Source organism: Falco punctatus (genome assembly GCF_963210335.1).
Source record: "Falco punctatus genome assembly, chromosome: 11".
Classification (NCBI taxonomy): domain Eukaryota; kingdom Metazoa; phylum Chordata; class Aves; order Falconiformes; family Falconidae; genus Falco; species Falco punctatus.
Window position 1 is genome coordinate 16,941,178 of NC_137591.1, and position 26,069 is coordinate 16,967,246.

Here is a 26,069-nt window from a genome sequence, read left to right on the forward strand (position 1 = left end):
CGCAGTGAATTTTGTTAGTCCATATGTGTGAAAAAGAACTAGAAAATTCAACGAGTGAAAAAGCAGCGACCTTAGGAACAAAAAAAGGAAATGACTTGCCATAACACTTCCTTTGTAATTAATTCTTATCAACAGCTGAACAATATGAAAGACCACTCTGCTGGAACACTCTTTTAAGGAAGGGGGATGGGAACCCAGTTCAAGTTAATATTTTAATATGAAAAAAAATTTTACTACAGTTTACACATTTTAATGTTGTAATATTAATTAATATATTATATATATAAAAATATAATACAATGACAAAATATTACACACTTAAATATTTTAAAACCTGCTAGCTCCGAATTCCACTCCTGGTCTCTGTTTTTTGCCCCTGGTCTAGGAGCTCCATAATTTGCCTCAACAAACATTGACTACCCTCTCCTCCTTACTGTCGATACCTGCACAGCTCAGCCTACACCAGCACACACCAGGTGCCCGGCGAACCCCTTAATTTTTAAGTCAGATTCCCATCTGAAGTAACACGTCCATCACAGATGTCCTTTTTCTGAAAAAATGAAAATTAGGACAAGAAACCTTCTCCTATCAACCACTTGGCCCACACGTCCTGCTAGGAACCAAAGAAACAAACACAGGAAGAAAAGCTGCCAACGTATCAGGAAAGCATCTCAGACATCATCACCATCTCCTAACTATACCTACACAGAATACATAAAGGCACTTCCAAATAAGAAGAAAACACATGAAGCTGTTCCTTTTCCTTGCCATATTTTGGCAAAAAAACCCCAAAGACCATATTAAGACAAGCTGTAACCATCAGTGGTCTCCTCTCTTTTATTGGCTGTAAAAGGCCCTTTCACTAGAGAAACCTAAGAACTGCTGAAAACTGAAGTGTAAAATGGCTGGGGGGGACGACACCAAACCACAAAACAAACCCCCCTCTTCTTACAAACATATTTCAGGGAGTTAAAACATCCTGGAAGAAAATAAATTAATACTCAAGTGAAGGCATCATGAACACTAATTGTTGTCACCTAAATTTTTTGGCACAATACCAAATGTCCAGAAAGATTTAATGGTTTCTTCACTTTTATCCCAGAAAATGTGTAAAACAGCTAATGGAAAGAAGAGATAAGCAAGACCACAAGTATGCCACCGTAGAAGCACAAAGGCTGCCCTTGTTTAAACCTCTTGAGAATGAGGCAATTGCACAGAGAGAAAAACACGGCAAAAGTTGTTTAATGACAGTCATGGAAAAATGTATCAACCGATGGACAAAACCCTTAAAGCAGATAAGGCATCTGCCACAACAATTTAGTGGACTGAGCATTGAGAGTGATGTGGTGAAAGGATTCAGGATGCACAATAATGATCTAAACATCAAATGAAGTACAAACCATTCAGCATCTTTTAGTCATGGGAGAAAGTATGACAAAACAGAAGGAAAATGTGAAACTAGCAAACGTCAAGTTTCTTGGATTTGGTAGAATTTGGTTCAAAGAATACAGTGTGATACTGAATTTCAAGAAAGCAAATACTTCCCCCATCTCGTAAAACATAATGAAAAGAAGTAACAAAATCCAGCAGTGAGCAAAGATGCTGTAATTCAAGTGCATCATGGCAATAGTCCTTCACACACAGAGGAATTTACTTACTTTGCAAAGTCAGGCAGCTTTACAAACTGCTCAAAAGCTCAAGGTTTACAAATCTTAAGTAGTACAGAGCAGACATACTGCAAGGCTACTGTATGGCTGAGATAAAGAAACAAAACAGCCTACTGAGTTTTAATGATAGCCAGAAGGCCTAAAGGGAATACGAAATTTCACAAGGGAGAAGTTACTAAAAAAAGAGTGGGTTGACTACTGAAGATGAACACCTGAAGTGTCAAAAACTGAAAAGATACTAGTGGCATCTTTAGTACAAGTGAAAGCTGTGGGTGGTTCCCAAAAAATGCACGGAAGCAAAAATATGTAACTTGTACCATTAATAAATTACTGGCATGATCATGGAGAAAAAGCAAATGCCCAAAGTCTACATTAATTACAGTACTCTGTTACACAGCCTCATGAAACATTACTGTAAATAATTTTAGAGGTGGGGGGTGTACCAAGGAATACCAAAGGATGCAGCGGAAAACTCCTAATACATGAAGTTCAGAAAACCAATAGGTCAAATTGCATTTGACAACTTAACACATATAAGCAGTGCACAGATAAAATAAACAGAAATACAAAACTGATGAGAAATCAGTCTTTGTATATTAGCAAGACTTTTGTTATTACACTTGGGTTAATCTAATGAACCTCCATTTCAGGAACAGGAAGAACTGATACTTCTGTAGTTCTGGATCCCTCGACAGCAAATTCTGACTTCCAAACTGAGCTCATATGGAGATAGCCTGAATACCTCTAATGCTGTACTACATGGTGGAAACATATCCACAAATTTATACTTATTTGCATTGGAATCACAGTGCCATAAACCTTCCACTAAGGGGTTACTAACGCTTTACAAAGAAAAGGAAAAGCTATGAAATAAAGAAAACAAATTATTTTCTTGGCAAACAAGCAGGAAGGTCAATTCCTTCCTTGGCAAGGTTGAAACAATCAGCCCTAGCTCATTTCTGTCAAGAAAGAGAAAAAACAGAGGGATTCCCCTTTGGCAGCATCAGCAGGAAATAACAGGTTTTCTCCTTCCTGACTGGAACGTGAAGAGGTTCTACTCTACTACGCCTTTCTGAGAATGCTGATGCATATGCTACCATGGTTCACAGCGCTGCAGCTTCCAAATTCAGCCTATCACTTCAACTGCCCATGAAGGAGTTTGTATCTTCGCTCCTAGAAGCCTCTTAACTCCAGCCTCCCCATGCTGCCTGGCCCCCCAAATTGAGAAACTCTGACAACTTTAAGTCAGCATCTCACTGTGTCTTTTTCTTCCAATAAACTAGCAGCAAATCCTCTTCTTCCTTCAGAAAAACATTTAACAACAACCCAGGCAGATAAAGTTGAATTAAACCCCTCAATACATCTCACACAACACTCATGCTAGACTGGAATAGGACAAATGGACTGTATGTTATTTCTGCTCTACAGCCCATTTCTACCAGCTCCTTCTCCCAGCCAAGAGGCAACAGATTATTCAACAGTTTTTTTTCAACTGCAGTCTCTTCTTGGACTTCATGGCCTGTGTCCCTGCCTTCAAGTCTGCCTTATATGTGCGTGCTACACAGTACATGGACTTCCATGAAGGCATTTTTCAAACTATGCATATGTTGTATAGCACATACATACAGGTAAGCTCCTCTCTGCTCCCTACTAGAGATGGTGAGCTGCAGCAAACTGCAAGATTTGTTCTTGAGACAGCCTTTCCTAGATGCACATTTCCTCAGAGCCAGGAGAAAAAAATCTGCCTCTGTACATGCTGGGTAGGCTGCTCACATGCTTCAAGCCTAGTTACGATGCAGAAGAGAGGCTACTGCCTAGTTTTATTTATGTTATAAAATTCAGGGTCCGCCTACCTGCTTTGCAAGCATGAAGGGTCTTCACATCTACCTGTGTGCTTACAGAACATCACTAGATGACTAGACAGGAGAAACCACTGGCTGAAGCCAACACTAACACTTCTATTGTTATCTCATCCTCCACCTATTCACTTACGGGTTCCTCTTCCATAAGTGGTCTGGATCAAGCTTGCTGCAACGTAGACAGTAGAATTTTAGAGCGGATGCTGTAATTTCAAATAAATCTTTGTGCAACAGATGTCTCAGTCAGCAACTCTCTAGCTGGGACGCTCCAGAAAACCTAATGCAATACCATTAATTATAAAACAGTTCATCCAAAAGAATTCAGCATGTGTTACAAAACGTTGGATTGTTACTTCAAAAAACAGGCGCCTACTGGTTCATAAAGGAATCCCTTTCAAGGAAAAAAAATAATGAATGATTGCTCAAGATAGTAAGATGTACAAATTCTGGTATTTTTTTTTAATCATCGCAAAAATCTTCTCAAAGGTCAAGTAGTAGTCAGGCACCACAAACATTTAGCTATGCATGCTACAGATTCAGACCATACATATTTCTTATACCTACCACGACTAGTTTTCTGCTTTCCTTCTATGTTGTGTAATACAGGATTCCAATAAAAAACGTAAGTAGATAGGAAGGAAAAGTGACTATTTTTTACAGTAAAATCTGCGTATCCTGGCATCTGTTGCTCTGCATCGCTTTTGTCAGCAGGGAGACGGATGCTCAGATAAAGGAGGAGTACGTGAAAAATGACACTGAAATGGCTGCAGTTACAAAACTAGAAAGCCTTAAATGACCTACAACAAAACGTAACAAAGCATTCAGTAAAAAATACTGAAGTTTTAATTAAAAAAGGCCGCGCAACAAAACTCAACACTCTGGGAAAAAAACAGCAGCAAGTATTAATACACAGGAGTGCTGTGTTTAAGAAACAGACTACAGACCAAATTCTATTTCCCCTTGAACAGCACAAAGTTGCCAGAGCCTGACTACAGTTGTGCAGGGAAGAATGACTATTGTAAGCTAGTTCCCTGCTTTCGTAAAGCTGGCAGAGCTGCTTTTGTGCCAGCTGCTGCAAGCTAGAGAGGAGTAGTGAATTCGACTGTCAATCTTCTGCTGGCATTGGTTAAAGCCAGCTTGGGGTCCGTTCCAGCTCATGCCAAGGCCAGCAGTTCAGCCAGGGATTTGTGTCCTTAATTCCTGTCTCATGTATACCATGTACTACACAAATGCGAAAAGAAATTGCTTCCTTAAGTAAGACTAGAGAATCTTAAATAAACCCACCCCACAATCTCCAGCGTTTGCAGAAAATGCTGAGGAAATAATGGTTGAAACGTGCTAATTCTAGTACGTTTGTTTTGCTAGATGAAGTAGTATTTTTGAAATGAGGTTGTAATGTGACGATAAAAAGAATTGACCCATGCACAACACAAATAGCAGTGACTTTTTAAGGCAACCGAGTCATGTATGGAAAGCAGAAAGCAAAGACTGTAAGCTCTGTTGTTTTTACCTGAAGTTACTCACAAATGATAACGCAGAAGGAAGTGCCCTAGGAGGACAGTATGAAAAATTAAGGAAAGCACTAACACTATCAACATTTGAGGCTATCTGCAACGTATTTAAATGTAAGAGTTTTATAATCTTAACATCACTGACAAAACAGGTATCTAATATAGATTTTCAATGACAGGAAAATAAATAATCCAATATAAATACTATTTTTAAAAAGATTTGGTTCCATTACACTTATATTACTCTCTGAATTCTAAGACTATTCGCTAAAAGTCATTGGCACATTTGCACATACTAAAGCAAAAAAACTTCATCTTCCTAAATCTATTACTGGGACTACTGTGACCTACTAACGTGATCTAACCCTTAGTTATTTAAAAACAATAGACTACAAAAGAAAATTCTCTTTGAGCACAGAACTCAAGTCATCCAAGGAAATAACTCTCATTTCTGCCAGCTGATCTTGAGACAGGGAAATGCTCCAGAATTACTAACATCATCCAGCCTTCTGGGAAGTAACTGCATTGAATTAGTTAAAGCAAAACAAGCGTTCACCACCATAAAGCAATACTGTTTAGTAGAGAAGAACCTCTGATACTCGTTTAGCAGATTTTCTTCTTTGTGGTCCACAAGAATTAAGTGGCAAACATGCCAATATTCTCGTGTGCACCAGCCAATGTCACCACAGAGAGTAAGAAGCCCCTTGACGTTGGAACTGGTATAAAAATGTTTGTGATATTTTTGGCTTTCTATGTAATTGAAGCGTGAACTGCACCAGTACTGCTGATATAAAAACCGGTGCTAGAATTGATTCTATACACATCCTTGTATGATGTGGCAGTGTTACAACAGGAAAGATACAGGATATAGTCTGGTATTGCTCTGTACTCTGGCTCCTTGAAGAATATGACCCACTGAAAGCGGCGGGCTTTACAAAGTTTTTAAGGCCAACCAGACTATATTTTCCAAGCAGCTAAATATTCTGTCAGTGCCTACCGACACTTCAAACCCCGAAGCCTTCTACAACAACTTATTCTGAAACAGTGTTCACATGCCATTCTGAATATACTAACAGGCAAAAAACTGTTAGATATAGAAGACTTAACATTGATGTTTAAGAAAGCATTATTTTGTAATTTATTAAACTAAATGCATGTGATTAAAGACAGGCAACTATCTAAACTAGAATCATGCAAAATGCTACTGAATCCAGTAAAAGAGATATTCCACTGGTGGGGCTTAACCTCATCAAGATTTATTTTATTAATTGTGTCTCAGATTAAAATATCTACTGTAAACCAAGTCTGTTGCAGGTATTTCTCTTCTAGAAATAGGATAGTCTTATACAATACGGATGAATAAATAACTTTTTCATTAAATATCTGTACTTACTTGTAACAAATATCAAGGGTCCATTGGATTTAGGAATTCCATTTTTTTGGGGTGGTGGTTTGATTTTTTTTGTTTTGTTACAGAAAGCCTAATAAGGCAATTCGTAAGAAAATAAGAAGGTGTATTTCCCAAACCAGACTGTATAATTTGGCAGTTGCATCTTTCCTTTCCTTAGTGGAAAAAGCAATACTCCTACCATATGAAGTCACTTTGAAGGCATCCCAAATAAAGGATCTGAAGATAGTCAGGACACTAATTTATCCTGAAGAAAGAAAAGACTACTTTATAAAAGAATGTGGACTGTGAAAATCATCCAAGAGGCAGCAGTTAAACCTTTCTTGGAATAGTTACAGTCGAGGAGAGAATGGACACCAACCACCAACTAAACATTGCATAACAGGTGACAGAGGCAAGCAACACCAAATGGAAAACTATTATAACCCATTCAAACGCAGATTTTTTCCAAACCAAGGTTTTAAAGGAAGGAGAGGGTTGTGTAACACTCATTTTTTCAAACCCTCCTTTATAAGATTCTTTATAAATAAGGGCAGTTAATGAAAAGATTAACTGGTGTAACAGTTACAGAGTTACAGAGCATTAGATGACTGGTAAGGAGGAAAGGACACGAGGAGAGGTCATGCTTTAGGTTACTCAAAGTAATTGTGGAGTGCTACCAATTAATGCTGAATGCAATTCTTACAAGCTGGTTTTAAAGAAGACTGAAATAAGAACTTATCACAAAGTTCTCTAAGAACTGTCATCGCTGATGATAAAAGGCACCTAGCAAGAAGAAAGCAAGCACCATGTGGTCTGGCAGCTGTCCATGATACCTGCCCATGACTGAATTTACCCAGCTGCTTGCTTAAGTTCTGCAGAACTCCAGTGAGGAAGCAGCAATCTGTACTACATGGCTAATTTATATTTCTGGAGAAAGAAAAAAAGAAAACCCCCAAAAATTTAAAGCATTCTGCAAAGGACTTTCAAACTAAAAGGGCCATTTGCTGTGAAACATAGAAAACGGCCAAAACCAAACCACAAACTCCTGTTTCAAAAACAATTGCAGGAAATACTGAAATCCTTCTGTAGCATACTTATCTTAAAACTAGAAGACTAACATTTTATAATCCATAACAATCCTGCTTAGATGTTCTCTGAAACACTACTGCACTTCCTCAATAATACGTAATTGTAACTATGAGAAGTATTTTTTTTCAAAAGGTTCCGCTAAGCCTAAAACCAACATCCGATTCTGTTATCTAGTGCTTGTGGAGAAGGAATTTTTCTGGTGGGCACGGGGGGAAGCTTTGGATAACACAACATTCATGTAGATTTGCATGCATTAGGAGGCTACACCAATCCTACTCCTCCAGGCGCTCACAGCGGTGGAAGAGGATTCTGCCGTATAGGAACATACAGACTAAAGCTGTGCAGAATGAGGTGGCACAGGCTGACAGATCACTCTGAGCTGACAGTGGCACTCAAGGCTACACAAAACAGCAGTTAACAGCTCCCCACTGTTAAAGGAACGCGGATAAAGAAATGTGAGAGAGCTCTGTCTGTGCTCAGCTTCTGTGGCACACTGAGCACCACTAAACAGCAAGCCAGTCCATTGGAAGTACTTCCACTACAATTCCAGGTACTGACTTATAGAATGAGAGCCATAAACCTCAAATTAATTTAACTGGAGGCGAGCCAAAAGGAGAAGAAACAGAAATAAATTCTCTCTTCCTTAACTGTAATGCAACTACAGTAAAAATTTAAATTCCCTCATAGAGCCTTTGTCACAAGAGCTATGCTGGCATAACCGCGCTGAGAGCGCCTGCTGGCAGAGAGACAGCTTATGTCGACAGAAGATGCTTTTCTGCTGACACAGCAGTCCCACCACTGCAAACAAACTTTGTTCTTTCCTTTCAGAAGAGGAATTTTCTTTCAATATGCTGCTTCCTTGACCTGCCTGCACTGCCACAGCTGGGCCTGCTCCACCAGCTTAATTGAACAGATTCACATAACTTCAAGTGAGGAATTGCATTTCCCAAGTCAAAACACTTTTCTATTTTAACTTTCTACAGTTCTTTTTAAACTTTAAACTTTACATTCAGTAAGTGGGATACAAACCAATTACTGTGACTTTAATACCAACCAACGCAGCTGATTCAGGGAATACAGATGAGGCTCAAACTTAAGGCTATTTAAGGTAATTTAACTTAATGAAAAAGAATTCTCTCTCAACAGATCTGTGAGCTAAGGAAACGTTCAGATTTCAGAAGAGGAAAATGGTTAAGTAACAAAAGAAACTGATGAGCACAAGAGACAGTCCACTCTGATACTAAACTGATTTCTTTCCCAAGCCGACTATGCAATTTACATACTCTACTTCAAAAGATTCAAAGGCGAACTTTACCTGCTATTATAAAATCCAATTTTCCTTCTTTTCTAAAAAAGGAAATGTGAAAAACGCAAGCACTGAAACACCAGGGAAAACCCCATCTGTTTATTTTAAAAATACAGTAATTTATATGAATGACTATTCAAGATCATTGCTCGAATGCTGCCTTTCCAATCACGCACTGCAAGAAGATGTATGACAGTAACGTAACAGAATGCATTTCCAGGTTTTGCTGCATTAACTTCAGCTAATTACTTGAGAAGGGGATAGAGGTTGTTCACACTCTTGGAACATGTCCTAGATACCACATCAACAGTCTGCTCATGCAGACAAGTCTGCTAAAAATATTTTAAAAATGGGAAATTGTTTCTGATGTTGCTTCCCAGAGCTGAGCTCTAGAAGGGCTTCTTTACTTGGGTGCAACAGCACATACAACACCAGCACAACAAAGCGCTGGTATTGAATAGCTCTTCATGAGGCACTGGGAAATACAGTAGAAAGACGGCCTGCAAACTGAGAAAACTCCATCTGTGCAGGTGCCTCTGCAATTAGCTGCCCAGGGTATTTCACAATACCAGCATTTCTACATTTCCCCCCTGAACACCCAGAATCTGACAATTTTTAAACTAAATGGGAATCAGTCCAGACATCTGTCTTTTAGAAATCTGCATAAATGTCTGTTTAATCCCTGCTGCCAGAGGCAGGGAACACCAGCAGGTCTTAATTACCTGGACCAGCCTCCCCTGGGACTTCCACCCATACTTTCTGCCCAGGGGTCCAGGAACAGGCTAGGCTGTTTCAGTTGGAAGGGACCTACAATGATCATCTAGTCCAACTGCCTGACCAATTCCGAGCATGGTATTACAGGCATTGTCCAAATGCCTCTTAAACACTGACAGGCTTGGGGCGCTGACCACCTCTCTAGGAAGCCTGTTCCAGTCTTTGACCACCCTCTTGGTGAAGAAGTGCTTGCCAGTGTTCAGTCTAAACCTCCCCTGGCACAGCTTTGAACCATTCCCACGTGTCCTATCGCTGGATACCAGCGAGAAGAGACCAGCACCTCCCTCTCCATTTCCCCTCCTCGGGAAGCTGCAGAGAGCAGCGAGGTCACTCCTCAGCCTACTCTTCTCCAAACTAGACAAACCCAAAGCCCTCAGCCACTCCTCACAGGACATGCCCTCCAGCCCTTTCACCAGCTCTCCTGGCCTCCACTGGATGCATTCAAGGACCGTTACACCCTTCTTAAATTAGGGGACTCAACTGCACACGGTGTTCCAGGTAAGGCCACACCAGCGCCGAACACAGAGGGATAACCACCCCTTTTGACCGGCTGGTTGTGCTGTGTTTGATGTACCCCAGGATCCGTTTTGTCTCTTGGCTGCCAGGGCACGCTGCTGTCTCCTACTGAGCCGGCTGTTGGCCAGCACCCTCAGATCCCCTTCTGCAGGGCTGCTCTCCAGCCACTCCCCTCCCAATTTATACTTGTGCCCAGCATTACTCCATCCTAGGTGCAGAATCTGGCATTTTGACTTGTTAATCCATCCCATTAATTATAGGCCAATGCTCCAATCTCTCTAGATCCCTCTGCAAGCCCTCTTGTCCTTCAAGAGAGTCAAGAGCACCTCCCAGTTCGCTATCATCAGCAAATCTGCTAAAATGGTGCGTTCCAACTCCTGCGTCCAAACCATTAATAAATACGTTGAACAGAACTGGCCCTCGAATTGAGCCCTGAGGAACACTGCTGGTGACCGGTCACCAGCCAAACGTAGCCCCATTCACTACAACCCTGAGCTCTGCCCTTCAGCCAGTTCTTCACCCAGCACACCATGAACCTGCCCACCCCACAGCTGGACAACCTGTCCAGAACGATGCTGTGAGGGACAGTATCAAAAGCCTTAGTAAAATCCAGAAAAATTAAATCCATTGCCTTTCCTTCATCCACTAGGTGGGTGACCTTATTATAGAAGGGTATCAAATTAGCTAAACAGGACTTTCTCTTTGTGAACCATTGCATTAGTCTTTAAATAACTTTTAATAGTTACTCAGTAAAATCTTCTCCATAGTTTTTCAGGCACCGAGGTTAGACTGACAGGTCTGTAATTCCCTGAGTCTTCCCTCATGACCTTATAAACTGGAGTAACACTGGCTAGCTTCCAGCGTCCTGGTTTCAGCTGGGATAAGTTTTCTTCCTAGTAGCTGGTACAGTGCTGTGTTTTGGATATAGGATGAGAATAATGTTGGTAGCACACCGATGTTTTAGCTGCTAAACAGTGTTGACACTAAGTCAAGGACTTTTCAGCTTCCCACCCCACCAGCAAGCAGGCTGGGGGACACAAGAAGCCAGGAGGAGATGCAGCCAGGACAGCTGCCCCAAACTGGCCACAGGGATATCCCATACCGTATGTCGTCATGCTCGGTATATAAACTGGGGGGAAAGCTGGCCGGGGGCTGCTGCTCGGGGACTGGCTGGACATCGGTCAGCGGGTGGTGAGCAGCTGCACTGTGCATCACTTGTTTTGTATATTCTAATTCTTTTATTGTTATTATTATTTTCACTTCCTTTTCTGTCCTATTAAACTCTCTTTATCTCAACCCACAAATTCTACTTTTTCCGCCCTGATGCTCTCCCCTACCCCACCAGGCAGGGGAGGGGGGAGTCTGTCAGCGGCTGTGTGGTGTTCAGCTGCCTGCTGGGTTACACCACCACTCCCCCCAGACCTTTGGCAGATGATCGAGAAGGGTCCTGCCACAACATCTGCTAACTCCTTCAGTGCTCTGGGATGAATCGCCTCAGGCCCCATGGACCTGCGAACATTCAGCTGATACAGCTGGTCCTTTACAATTTCAGTGTCCACAAATGGAAAGTCACTGTTCCCACACCCATAGTCCTTTGACTCAGAGGACCAGGCAGCCCAAGGTCTATAAATATTATTAAAGACCGAGGCAAAAAACCACATTGAATGCCTCCATTTTTTCTTCATCCGCATTAGTCATACAACCATCTTCAACAAGTACTGGTCCAATGTTTTCTTTAGACTTCCTCTTGCTATTAACATACTTTAAAAAGCCCTTCTTGTTACATGAAACACTGGCCAGTTTCAACTCTAACCAAGTTTTGACCTTTTGTGCCTTCTCCCTGCATATATGAACCACAGCTCTGAAATCCTCAATTTCACTTAAAAACAACAGGCTTCTAGCTGACAACTCTGATGGCAAACGTTACAACCATATTTCAAAGAACGATGAAAAGTTTGGACTTGAATTTCAAAGTATGTTACACATTTTTGATAGTACTGGGGAAAAATACAGTACAAACAGCAAGCTCAGTTACAACTAAAATTCTTTTGATATACCTTTTTTCCCCCCCTTAGAAATAATATACCATGCTTTAGGGAAGCATATTATTTACATTTGGTACATCTGAAGAAAAGAATGTACTTTAAGAACCCTAAATAGGAACCACTGCTCAACCACAATAAGGTATGATATTAAGCTGATACATTTCCTTTTCAGTAACACAATGACAACAGGGTGGAGTGTTCAAAATGGTATTTATACCAACAAAAATTATTTCTTAAAAGTTTAATTTTGCAGTTCAAGATTACTGCCTGTTCTGGAAACAAAGAAAACAATTCTGCACAAGTCTGAATTCTGGAAACTTAAAAGCCCACACCCAGAAATATGGTAACACGAAGAGTGATGAGCTAGTAACTTTGAGAAAAATGTGCTATTTCAAAGGCTGTGATGGGATGCTGATAAGCACATAATTTTTGCTGCAGTGATTTAAAAAGACAGCTCTCCTCAACCATCACTTAACTCTCTTGGGGAGGGTTAACATATCCACAGAGGAACCTGCAGAAAAGAATGGACATCTACATTTCTGCTGGTCAACGCAGTAATTCAACTTTTTAGCACAAATCTGTCTTTGCTGCAGACATTGCTACACATGCAGACTGCTGCTGAAGCAGCTCAGGTACAGGCGCACTCACTATTCCACCAATGTAGCTGTGAGCACCCTAGCTTCTTAAATTGTCCGAGTATGAGTCCCCTGCATTTACTACTCGGTAATCACACAGAAATTTCAGTACTGATATATTAAAAGACAAAGAAATACCATTTTTTCCAAATAATTTTTAAGATAGCTGGCAATTACTCACTGAAGTTTAATCCATGGGATTATATGATCTCAATTTATAATATTGAAAACTAAGAAATGTATTGTTTCCTTTTGCTATTTTTAATTAATAAACACACAAACTGAAGAACCACCTTACCTGACAGAGTTTTGTTTCCTGTTTTCAATTTTCATTAAAATTTGTACATCTGACTGAGGAGCCACTGTATAGATTTTTAATCTGGGAAAAAAAAAAAAAAAAAAAAAAAAAAAAAAGAGTATGAAGAAGATGAAGAGATGAAGAAACAGTGATGTACAATGGACTCTTCTTCCTATCATCAGTCAAAAAATGGGTATCTTTTGCATGCTAAGAGCCACAAGTATATATTTCTTCATAAAGACAATAATTTGCCACATACTAAGTATTTCTTATAAATGAGGGCTATAATTACTAGTATGTTTTTCTAATTACTCTACAGAAAAGGTTCACTGTCACCCCCACTGAGGTTAATTATGGCTACATTTTTTAGAATTACAGTTGCTTTATTTGATCTTTACGCCACAAGTCAATTTCTTAATCTTTTCCTGGTTTCAATTTGGTGGCTGCATTCCAGGGTTAGTTGGTTGGTGAATGTTAGGATGGTTTTCATCACAGGAATTAAAGACGTACTGCTGACTGGGAACTCAGCTCTGCATGCTGAAAGTGCAGCTAGTTTAAGCCATTTATTCAGAACCTTTCCCTTCTTTTCATTAGTGCGTTAGATGAACTAGGCAGAAAAGTTATTAAATACACACCTTTGACAAACTACAGGATCTGACTCCACTGGATCAATGTATGGCTTAAGGATATCAGCGAGCGTTTTATCATCAGGCACCCTTTCACCAAAGATAAAAATCAATCACATAAGACATGGTTCATTGTGTACATGAAAATCTCTTATTGATAAGTCATTGGAGGAAGCTATACATTTGCATGCTATAGTGGCACAACTGAGTAGTTTATGGGAGGACCGTAAATGTGTATCAATATAGCACAGATAATTGACAGTTTTATCTCAATTTCAGCCCTGGGACTTCACTGGCATATACAAGGAGTAAACAGATGCATATCTTTAGTTTCTAACCCTACAGCAGAAACATGCTGTTCCTACAGTCCTAGAAGCAGACAAGGGCACACTTCTCATCCTCCCTCAGGCTAGGAAAAAAAGGAGAAAGATTTGTCAAGAAAAGCTTATTTTTTGGCCTTTGCAAACTGTGCTCGTGGGCCTTCCTACAAAGCAAACAATGCAACCCTTGATCCTATGTAAAGGTCAATGCCAGTGAACAGGCGAAGAGGGATGGCAAATCTTGCTGAACCTCTGCTCCATGAGAACAGAGTATGTTAGGTGCATGGGATATCACTATCACAAATATTCAGGCTGCTCTGTTTACATAGAGAAAAGGACTAGCAGTCAAACGTTTTGACTGATTTGAAAAGCCTGCTAGCTTTCAAAGAGGAAAGGACCACACAATTTCTTGAAAAAAGTATTTTTTTCAATTTAGATGCACTTTTAATTAAGACTAAAAATAATATTTATCTTCTATAAAAGGAACAGGTAAGAACTGATAAAAATATTCTGCAGTTCAATTTCGGCAACTAATTTAAACTTCATAAAAATCTGTTTTTCAAGCACTGTACCCTTTTAAAGTGTATTCAGCATGACAGTGAGGAAATATGAGCTTCAAATGCCAGTAGAACTTTTTCTCCCTGAAAAGAAAAAGAAAAGCATATTCTTAATGTTAACTGGTAACTACTACTTCCTTTTTCTATGATAAAGCTCGGCAGCTTGCAGCATGGGTACAGAAAAAAATATATAGTCAAAATTTTGAACAGCATTTTCAAAGAGTAAAAGGGTCATGCAGAGAAGCTGAGATGCACTTTGAAAGATGCAATGCTCCCAGACCCTGCTGAATTTCAAGTCCTCATGGGATGAAAATCTATTCCTTACAAATGCAAGTAACATCACCAACTAACTGATCAACAGCATTTCACGTTTGAAAAGGGAGTACCTTCCAGCTGACTTTCTGTATGTATAGCTAGCTGCCCTTAAATTTCAGAAAAGGAAACTGCTTTTTGGCGTATCCCCCAGGAGAGATTGCCAAACCTGTGCAACAAACAGTAACAGCCAGAGGTCCCAGCTGAGGCCAAGTTCTACTGAAAATAGGGGACTTGACTTTTCACAGCAGTGATGGCCTCAATAGAAAACGTGTCATGGGCAGGGATGGAAGCTACATTTTGGCATAACATGGATAACAGAAAGAATAAATGTTTTACAGAAAGCTCAGGAAGCTTTTGGTAGCGACCAAAACTGATGCCATGTTCCTTTCTCTGGTTTGTTAGTTTTAAGACCCAGCTTCCCTTTCCAGCTAGCATAATTAACACCTGAAAATAGAAGCTACTGAAGCATGGTTCCAGTGCAGTATAATCTTAAGAGAGGCAGCACTACCGAGAGGATACTTTGCTAGATTGGGAAATACCTTTTTGCCTTTTTACTCATCTGCAGAAACACTGCTGAAGTCAATATTGACTTAAGACAAAGCATTTTTCCTCTCATTCCTCCAAATTCTCCCACTGGGTATGGCGAGTGTAACAGTGTTTGTCCCAAAGAATCTCCTAAGAAAAATCCCAATCTAAAAGGTTGGTGCATGAACCTTTGCTCTGGCTCAGAATTTTACGCTTATAATGAACAGCAAAGATTTGGAAGAAGGAGGGAACTACTACCATTTAGAACGCAGAGGCCAGGCATCTCTTCAAAGCACAGGAACGTCTAATGGTACTCCCCGCTCCGTGCTTCCCAACTTTAATTTTTTTTTTTAAACACTAATTAAGACCTACGAATCATTATATCCAGGATAAACACCATCAGTTACACAAAGATTCTGGTACTATAATTAAAAGTAAACACAGTATTGTTCCAACATGCTGTTTAATTTGTTTTATTAGGCAGATGAAATATTATCCAGCAGGTTCTAGCTGGGTGCAGAGAGAACTGTACATGCATCCAGTAGCAGAACAGTAAACTTATCTGCTAAGTTCAATTAATTATTATACCCATTTTTAACTGCAAGGATTTTAAAAAATGTGCTCTTATCAAATAAATAATCACTCCCTTACCTAGTTATTCCTAGGAGAAAACTGAGCTTTACAGGTGAACTAAATGATAAATCAGAAGCGTTAGTGTTTACCAAAGCAAGAGCCCTAGCTCCAAGAAGCTAACAATTAGAATAAAAACATCTAATGAAGGCCAAGGTCCTCAAAGCAACATGTGACCCAGCAGAGCTGTACGGCATGCCTTGTGATTCTCCCCTCTATCTGCTCATGTTTGCTAGAGCTGAGAATGAGAGTGCCCTCCCTGAATGAGGTCTGAAAGAGACAAGACGAATGTATGACCAGAGCTCTAGGATAACACCGAAAACCTTATCAACTACACAGCATATAGGACCAGAAGCTGACACAGTATCTCTTGCCTCATGAAATTTTAGGCTATTTTGCATATTGGTATGATACCACCTTAAATTACCAAACCAGAAAGGGTTTTGAAATAACTCAAAATCACTGGGTGGAATTTTGGAAGTTTTTTGCAAGATGAGCGAAACAACGTTTTGCAACTCTGCATTTTGACAGCTGAAGGAAGCATCAACGTTACTGTACACATAGAGCAAACTGGAACATCAGTAGAACCATGGAACCAGTTCAACTGACTTGTGATGAACAAGCTTGTTATTCCTCTCTGACATATGTTAATATCTGACATTTAATGTAGCACGGTATTAAAAATGAAAGCACTTTCCCAAGGAGACTTCAGTAAAAGTCGGTAATCTTTAGACATAGATACAGTGGTCACCGTGACTAGCTGCAGGAAACACTAATGATGAGCACATTTATAAAATACTTGTAAGGACTGTTCAGATGAGGTTTTTGTTATATGTTATCAAATAAAATGAGGCCTTCTAGCATTTTTTCATTTAAGTCACCATCTTTCACAATTTATTCAAACAGGTCATGTTTATCCACTCTAAGTGACCAACCCTTACTGTGATACGGACTTTCTTTCTGTTAAATTTTTAAATCAAGACAGCTAAAGCAATGGGAGTACTGCAGATCTTCCTCTCCCAAGCGGGAACAGACCAACCCTGACACAGCTCACCAAAACACGCATGTGGCCTGGAGGGCTGTCTCTAACACAGACTCTCGAAAAAGACAAGTTCCAGAAGTACTTCTAGCTATCTGCTACCTGTTGTTAGGAATACTCTTTATGTGTCTGCAGAAATGGTCGTTACAGCATATTCTGATTTCACATGCAAGGCCAGTTCCCTGCAGGGTCACTGAAGCAGACTCAGCTCATCACTGCAGCTGTAAAATCAGCTTCAAAGGGTTCTTTTCAGACTTTGGCTTTCCTTCTCCCTTCCAGGCACAAGGCAGTCTATGGAACAGTGTGCAGAAAGAGCCATGTATGGATCAGGGATTCTGAACACTGAAGTTAAAAAGACCACCCCTTGGAAGTTTAACTTTGGAAAAAACAGAATGTATGAGCATCCTGAAACCCCTGCCCCAACTTTTTGTCTACCTGGACTTTAGTAGCCTTTGGCACAGTCTCCCACAGCGTTGTCCCAAAGAAACTGGCTGCTCATGGCTTGGGCAGGTGCACTCAGCGCTGGGTGAAAAGCTGGCTGGGTGGCCGAGCCAGGAGAGTGGTGGTGAGTGGAGTTACATCCAGCTGGTGACTGGTCACAAGTGGTGTTCCCCAGGGCTCCGTGCTGGGGATGGTCCTGTTTAATGTCTTTATCAATGAACTTGACAAGAGGACAGGAGTGCACCCTCAGCGAGTTTGCAGATGACACCAAGTTGGGGGGAGGTGTTGATCTCCTTGAGGGCAGGAAGGCTCTGGAGAGGGATCTGGGCAGACTGGACTGATGGGCCAAGGCCAGTTGTGTGAGGTTCAACAAGAAGTGCTGGGTCCCGCGCACTGGGGTCACACCAGCCCCACACAGCGCTACAGGCCTGGGGAAGAGCGGCTGGAAAGCTGCCCAGTGGGAAAGGACCTGGGGGTGGTGGTCAACAGCTGACCAAACATAAGCCAGCAGTGTGACCAGGTGGCCAAGAAGGCCAACAGCATCCTGGCTTGTATTCAAAATAGCATGGTCAGCAGGACAAGGGAAGCGATTGTCCCGCTGTGCTCAGCACCGGTGAGGCTGCACCTCAAACACTGTGTTCAGCTTTGGGCCCCTCACTGCAAGAGGGATGTTGAGGTGCTGGAGCGTGCCCAGGGAAGGGCAATGAAGCTGCTGAAGGCTCTGGAACATAAGTCTTATGAGGATATAAGCTTGTTTAGTTTGGAGAAGACTCAGAGGGGACCTTACTGCTCTCTGCAGGTCCCTGAGGGGAGGCTGCAGGCAGGTGGGGGTCGGTCCCTTCTCCCAGATAACAAGCGACAGGACAAGAGGAAACAGCTTCAAGCTATGCCAGGGGAGGTTCACATTGGATAGTAGGAAAAAGTTCTCCACTGAAAGGGTGGTCAAGCATTGGAACAGGCTGCCCAGGGAGGTGGTGGAATCACCATTCCCTGAGGTGTTTTTTAATTTTTCAATGCGTAGATGTGGTGCTTGGGGACACGGTTTAGTGACGGACTTGGCAGTGCTGGGTTAATGGTTGGGCTTGATCTCAACAGTCTTTTCCAACCTAAATGATTCTGTGATTCAATGCATACCAAAACTGCAGTTAACTACTTCATCTCTCTTCCAAGTACTCTTGCCTGAAAGTAAATGGCAAGCAGAAAGAGGTAAAATAGATTATGAGCAGGGTAGGAGGAGGCAAAGAAAAAATAAGCTTAAAATTGGAATAGCCTCATACTCTTTGCTGTATAATGAAGTCTTGAAAAACAACCTGCTGGATGCCCGTTATTACAGTGAAGCATCCCTCACCATCACTGATCTCTGCCCAGTTAGAGAACTTGATGTCAACTGTAGATGGTATCAAAGCTGCTTCACAACAAGTTCTGATTAAAATTAGATATTCTGGCTCCAGATCTCACTGACTTCATTTTCCATTATGGCTCACTGGGGTAGTATTTCCTTTAAATGCAACTGAGATGTACTATGTTCATTTTCTAAATGAAAATGCTTAATTAAGTCATCTGCAGTTGAATAACAGCTCACTGCATGAAGTGTTCCATGCTGCTTGGCTGCCATGGAATGCCACTACACGGTTTTCTTGAATACCAAGGCACTGACGATAAACTACCGAACAGCAGAGATCTGGATCAGGCACAAGCCCATCGTTGATGTCAGTAAAAGCAGCATCACAGCCCATCCCTGAATTGCTTGGCTTCACATCCTATTCTGGCTACTTCAGAGGCATGGAAACTGATCAGAGGGAAAAAGAGGAGCCAAGCACCTCTTCCCCTGCGTGAGATGTAGCTGCAAATTATGTTCAGGACTGCACAGACTGTTTTGCAATTACTGTTCTTCTAAAACAAAGTAACTGCGTCCCTTTCATTTCTCCTAAAACTTCCAAAAATTTTTTTTCTCTATCAACTACAGCTTTCACAGAACGACATGTAAATGATTTCTAAATTTTTCACAGCAACAACTGAAAGATTTTTATTTCTGATGTTACAAAGACAGCAGCAGTATATGCAAACTAGCTGTTACCTCCTGCAAGCTCTTGGGACAAGGCAAAAATTCTCACCATCTCTTACAGTTAATGCAGTACTTCAGAAGATGTTCCAAGTACTGCGCGTGTAGGCAGCAGAGCTGCTGGGAATTAAAGGACAGAGATCTACAAAGGATTCTGGGACTTGGACATACCAGTTAAGTGCCTTGGCAGATTTTTAGAAGTGTCCAATGCTTATGTATTTCTTAAAACATTTATGAAATATCTCAGAAAGCTCAACTTTCTTTCCTAGGTTTCCTCTGAACAGTCAATTTGCCCAGACTGCAGCAGGTTTTATGCACATAAAACATTTCTAAATACGTGCATGTATATATATGTAAAATAAAATAGTGACAAAAATTTCCAAATTCATCACATCTTAAGATACCAACTGCAGTTGCCAGCCTCTCAAAGACTGATTCACAAAGGGATTCACTGATGATATTATTTCTATTTAACAACTCATATTCTTAAAGTGTTTTGAAAATAGTACACAGGACATCTTACATCAAAGTGCAAATACTGTAGTATTTCCTGTCCATGTTATTCTGAATTGATAAAAGAGGTGAAAAGGACATGAAGGAGTTTAATGAAAGACCAGTTTTCCTTTAATTTGACAACACTCAGTACTCTCACCTAATGCACTGAAGTTTAATTGAAATACTGGGTGTTTAGTATCTACACCTTTGGATAATAATGCCTTTCTCAACTTTCTTAAGCGATGAAGATTCAGGTCAAGTAAGTGACTAGATTATCTTGTGGATTTTTTTTTTAAAAATTAAATTAAGAGCACACTCAGGAACGTGATGATTTCATCCTAGCTGCCTCCCCCAAACTCTGTCTTCCTAGTGCCAAACTGACTTTGCTGCACTTCTAACAGCAGCACATAAAAGACGATGTCTCCGTTTTCTTGAAACTTCATCAAGCTAATTCCTGGATTTGATGTATAAACAGCAAAACTGAAATATTTCTTCTGAAAGTTCATACGTTCCCTAGTTACAGTAAACAGCAAGACAATCAATGAAGGAACTGAAGTGCACTTCCTCTGTAACACATATGGTCTTCTACCAAGGGGCCTCTCACCAGCAGGACGTGTTCCTAACCATGTGTTGCAATAATCAAACATGCTGGTCCTGAACTGAGACTCCTGTGTAAATCAAAGGGACACTGTCAAGGCCAAGTAACCCAAACTGTAATAATAGAACTACTGTCCTCTTTAACTTGTGCAAATAAACAAGTTTACTATCAGATTCACTATAAGAATGAAACATTTTGGTTGCTAAAGCATAGAAAAAAAATTCTCAGGTATAGAACTCAGTCAGTACTCATCTTCACGAGGGGATGTTCCGAAAAGCTACTGATTTACTGAAATGCATGGCTACCCTGCTCCCTAGTCAATCTGGAGCAGCATTTCTTTGCCTGGGAACTTACTTTGGCAGGTCCCCAAAAGCAAGCAAAAGTACGTACTAAGTAACAGCTACATTCAAGTTTAACAGCTCCAACAGTGTCGCATTAGCTCAAAACCCTGCTCAGATAACTCCTTTGTAAATTCTCAAGATTAGCAACACTTCGAACAATTATTTTAATTATCCCTATCTAGCTAAGGATTAGAGTAGACATTTTAGGGCTTTCAGGTGTACCTCAAAGTAGCTTCTGTAACACTACTGAGCTCGACTGGTGCTAATCCCAAATCCCCACACTGTATTTTTGTTCTCAGAATTAAAGAGGGATAATGGAAGAGATTCCTTCTCCCACATATATCACCTGATGGAATGCTCCCAAGCTGCAGGCAGCCTCACACCAGGGAGGAGACCTGTGGCCCCTCTTGGTGGCAGGGAGAGGTAAGAGGGATTTTGTCTGGGAGGTGCTGTGACAGAGCTGGGAGGAAGCAGGGTGGAGGTGCCTGTGGCAGCGCAGGCAGCAGGGAGGATGGGAGCGGGGCAGCATGGACTGCAGAGCTGAGGGAGCTGCAACACCCCATGTCAGCGTCTCACCACTGTCATCGTCTCCTGCCGGGGAACCGGGAGCTGTGGATTTGCAAGCTCCCTCACCTCTTCCCATCTGACCCAGCTGCTGCCCCAGCTTTCATCCCAAACAGGTCACATTCTCCACCCCTTTCCCAAAGGCCCCCTATCCCAGCAGGCCACCCCAACTCCAAGGCAGCAGGCATCCAGAAGGGGAACTATCACCTCTATTGGAAACTGTGGGCACCACAGGAAAGGTAGGTGAAGCAGCACACTAAAAATAATTTGCAAATAAGGCATCCTAAACCATCTCCAAGTCAGATGTCCCATGAGTTCACAAACTGGACTCAGACTCTACTTTCTAATGACCCTCCGTTATCCTGATATTCAATATTATGAGTTAGTCTAATCCATGTGTTGCCCCGCATTGGCACATACGCTTTCACAACACTGAATTTAGCCAACAAACTAATGAAGACCAGGAAATGAAGAGTCTGGTTAACACATCCAAACAACCACTGATCTGTCCTCCAGAGGTAGCAGAGGATGACACAAGAATACATCTTGTACTTCCCAGTTTTGGATTACTTTCATTCCCACCCTGTACAGCCTAACTGTTGGCTCACATGGAAAGCATGACATCATGAAGACGACACCAGAGAGTTGGCAGTTTTCCACACACATATGTTGAGCAGTTTCCAAGCTCCACCCTCTGGAGCAACCTCTCTACAAATTTTGACTGACACACAGTATGAGAAGGGGTTCAGATCTACAGAAGAACAGACACACCAGACCCTGACCACTGTGAGGTCTTAAGCTCACGTAACGCAACTATTTGCACAGCTCTGCCCCATTTGAATGTAATACTCAAGAAAATGTTATGGGTGTCATGAAGTCACACAGGATAGGCAATAAATGGCTGATACTCACTGGTTCAATCAAACCTCTGTCCATTTAAGGAGGGTAATCAGAACATGCCAATAAAAAAACCAAACCCAAAGGTTAATTTTTAATCTGCGCTGCATTCAAACAGCCCACTGCTGTGTGATCAACAGTTGCAGCAAGAGAGAGGAAAAATGTCCTTTGTGTAGTACTCACTGAGCACATTCCACACCCCTGGGATAGCATTTACAGGAAAGCGATGGTTACTTCCTATCCTCTCCAGAACGGACAGCATTATCGTGTTTTTTCTGATGGGATGTGGAAGTCCCAGAAAGGCTAGCATTCCAAAAAAAACCAATACCCCAGGACTTTATGATTTAAAAAAACCCCAACCACCAACAGTAAGGCATTCTCTCAGCCAGCCTGTGAAATATTTCCATGCCTAGTTGCCAGTAAGTCACCTTTCTTGCCCCATCCTTACTTTTCAAATCCACTTTTGTTAAACAACATAGAGCGTATAATACACATGAAAGCATAATGTGCTCAATGCTTCATCTGTTCCTGATGCAAGCTGCACTCCAGTATGCACCCAGAAAGGCTTTCTGGAGAAAAAGAACTGAAAAACATGGTACATGAAGGCGAACTTCTGTCAGCACAGCATTGACAATAATGTCAAACCTCCCTGTATCTGTGCCTTTTCTGTTCTTCTGTCCTTCTCTTAGCTCCCAGCATCCCTGGGTTTTCTGCACTTGATCTGGCTCTTACAGACAACTCCTTACCCTGTACTCCTTAAGGGCGGTTATGTTATTTTATCCACAACATTAAGAATTTCCCCAGGAAAGTTAAAATCAGCTCTAAGCCCGAGATAATTCAACAGACACAAGACACCTGCAAAAGGCAGAGCATGTGGCCAAGGAAAAGAAAGTCAGCATAGAGGCCTCTGCTCACAAGACTAACATCTGCCAAGGTTCAGGGCTACCACCTGGTCTGCTCCAAGGGGAGAGCCTCAGTGATGTTTAAATTTGGGGTAGAGAGAGGACAAAATGCCTCAGATTTCCTCTTTCCATTAGTCCACCGTGGGCTTTCTGTAGCAGAACTGACAGAACAGGGAACTTTACAAGGTTACACTTCTATTTTATGCCTTATGTTCTGCTATAAACTAAGATACCTGCAAACCTCAAAAAATATATTTTGCCCCAGAACAGAAGAAATTATACAGGCCAGTCTGCTGAGCAGTTCTTCAGCAGGTTTTTTCACTTTGTCAGAGAGAGACACCAGGTGGTGAGTCAGTGCCCAGCCTGCAGCACCCCGTTTGCCCGACACCCCACATGGCATCCTGCTTTGTACGTCTTGGGGGAACAGAGGGGAAATGCATCCTGCAAGCAGAATTTGCCACCAAAACTGAGACCATGAAGAAAACAAGCAGAGAAACTATCAGAGTAGCTGGCTCCCAGCAGATCACTGAGCTTCTGAACCTAGACCTGTCTCCTACCATAATGAAACAGTTTGGTTTTTAAATTATTTTTACTATGAAAACACTTCAAAATACAAACTCTGCATATCAGAGAAAACCCACAGAATGGATAAAGGGAAGAACATTTAAAGTCTCCTTAGCCTTTTTCCAGAATTCTTATCTGTCTGTCTGCACTTGTCTCTCTAAGCTGCACCGTACCAAGCATCCACATCCTCCAGCGTAGTAACCCCTAACATGGCACGCAACAGAGATAGCTGTATTGGAGGCACCTCCTCAAACTTACAATCAGCCTTTTCAGAAAGAAGGATGTTTGCAACCATTCTACATGAATCCTCTATCATAAACATTTCAAGAAGTATTTTCTTCTGCCATCAACAGAACTCAGTGTTGAAAGATGGAAAAACACAACAGCACTGATTCTTCCTCCTGTTACTCAATGTTGGTATTTGTCTAAAATAAAGCATGAATTGCATAAGCAGTTAAACTGAGCTCAGAGCCTAAAAAATTAAAACCTACGGCATGAAATATTAAATCTAGATTGCTTTTGTAAAAAACCTTACATCTAACAGATCTTACAAGCAAGCATATCAGTATGAATTCAGATCTTCATCAATATGCATTCAGTGAAAACAAAATATTACTGACTGTAACCAACTAAGACTCACATGCAATTGAAGGTGGTTGAATTTTCTCTTCTTTTTGTAAATCCAATGGGCAGCGTTCTCAGGTCAATATTACACCTTCGAGCTTTATTTCTCAAGCAATATAACTATTTAAAAAAAGGTTTAAACATATTCGATTAATACATTCAAAATCTGGAAGTTAAACAATAAAAGAGTAATGCTGACAGGAACTATGGGAAAATTGCACAAAAGGCCACACTGAAAGAAGCACTTTCTTGTACTTTTAAAATAACATAATGAATGAAAAAGTTAATGAAGTAAGCCTAGAAATACCCGAAACATTTTCAGCTGAAGTTTTTCCGTGGTTAAGAAAAAACATGCCAATGACCTCTCTACAGTAAAAGTTATTTTTGAAAAAGAAAAAAAAAAAGTTCTTTTTCACATACCGTGAAAGCCACAGGCAGCCATTGTGGGTGTAATACCACCCAGGGAGCTGGTTTTTGCACAACAACCCTGCTAGCAGAAGGGATGCACAAGCACCATCTCAGCCACTCTGGCAAATTCTGATTTGAAGGTAGCACAAAGGATATCATCCCATAAACATGCTTAGTACCACACCCTAAAAACTGCTACCTACGTAGCATCGCACTGTCTTCAGCACATGTTTCCAAAACATCCTGGTGATAAGTAAACACACACAGAATATGACTTCAGACTGAGAGAAAGCTGGATTCTTCTCAATTTACTTTGTTATCAGCGTAAGTTCCCTCCAACTGAATTTAGTGCTATATTTAAAGATGCCTTGACAAGACTGGAAAACAACATGGGCCTGATGCCTTTCTGTGACATATCAGTACATCAATGTATTTTTGAGCAAATTTTGTTTTTCTGCGGGGGATTATTGTTTGGGTTTTTTATTTTAATTTTGGTTCTTGGTGGTTTTGTGGTTTTTTTGCCTTCTTGATCTTAGTCTTTGCAGTTTATCGTTATAGGACTTAACAAAAATGCCACACATTTCAGTGATCGCGTTAATGCTCTACCGGATTTGGAGCAGTTTCAACAACAATCCCCTCTCACCCTGAGAAGGCTGGCTTTTAACTTCATTGTTGCTTAAGAGTTATTCTTTGCAGAACTCCAGCTGTCTTCATTTGGTGTATGGAGAAGCATGTAATAACTTCTAGCAATTAATAAATCCATTGTTTACCTGAGAAGTTTGTTCCTAAAAATTCAAAGAAGTTGTGGAGATGGAAGGAAACATTCAGGCTTTCTTAACACACAGCTATCATCCAACAGCAAGAGTGGTTATGCATCAGTTCTAAGAATGTACACTGTTAGCAACACATTCTTCTAAGCAACTGGACATACCCATTAGTACTACTATTACATAAACCGAGAGACTTCTTTTGATCTCTGGCTCTAAAATTCAGGGTCATTTGTACATTCATAAGGGAGGTATCAGCTCTGAAATCTGGACTGGGACTACCTCAGTGGGAATTCAAAGGTAG

General features: G+C 41.0%; 1 protein-coding gene across 1 annotated transcript in view; it reads right to left on the reverse strand.

Moving 5' to 3' along the window:
- ZNHIT6 (zinc finger HIT-type containing 6) overlaps window positions 1–26,069 on the reverse strand; it is a 37,627-nt gene that overhangs the window by 8,984 nt on the left and 2,574 nt on the right. The window contains exons 5-8 of the mRNA XM_080406651.1: window positions 24,607–24,710; window positions 14,609–14,677; window positions 13,726–13,806; window positions 13,091–13,171 (exon numbers count right to left, since the gene is read on the reverse strand). Of these exons, the coding sequence (XP_080262777.1) occupies window positions 13,091–13,171; window positions 13,726–13,806; window positions 14,609–14,677; window positions 24,607–24,710 (335 nt within the window). The remainder of the gene's footprint in view (window positions 1–13,090; window positions 13,172–13,725; window positions 13,807–14,608; window positions 14,678–24,606; window positions 24,711–26,069) is intronic.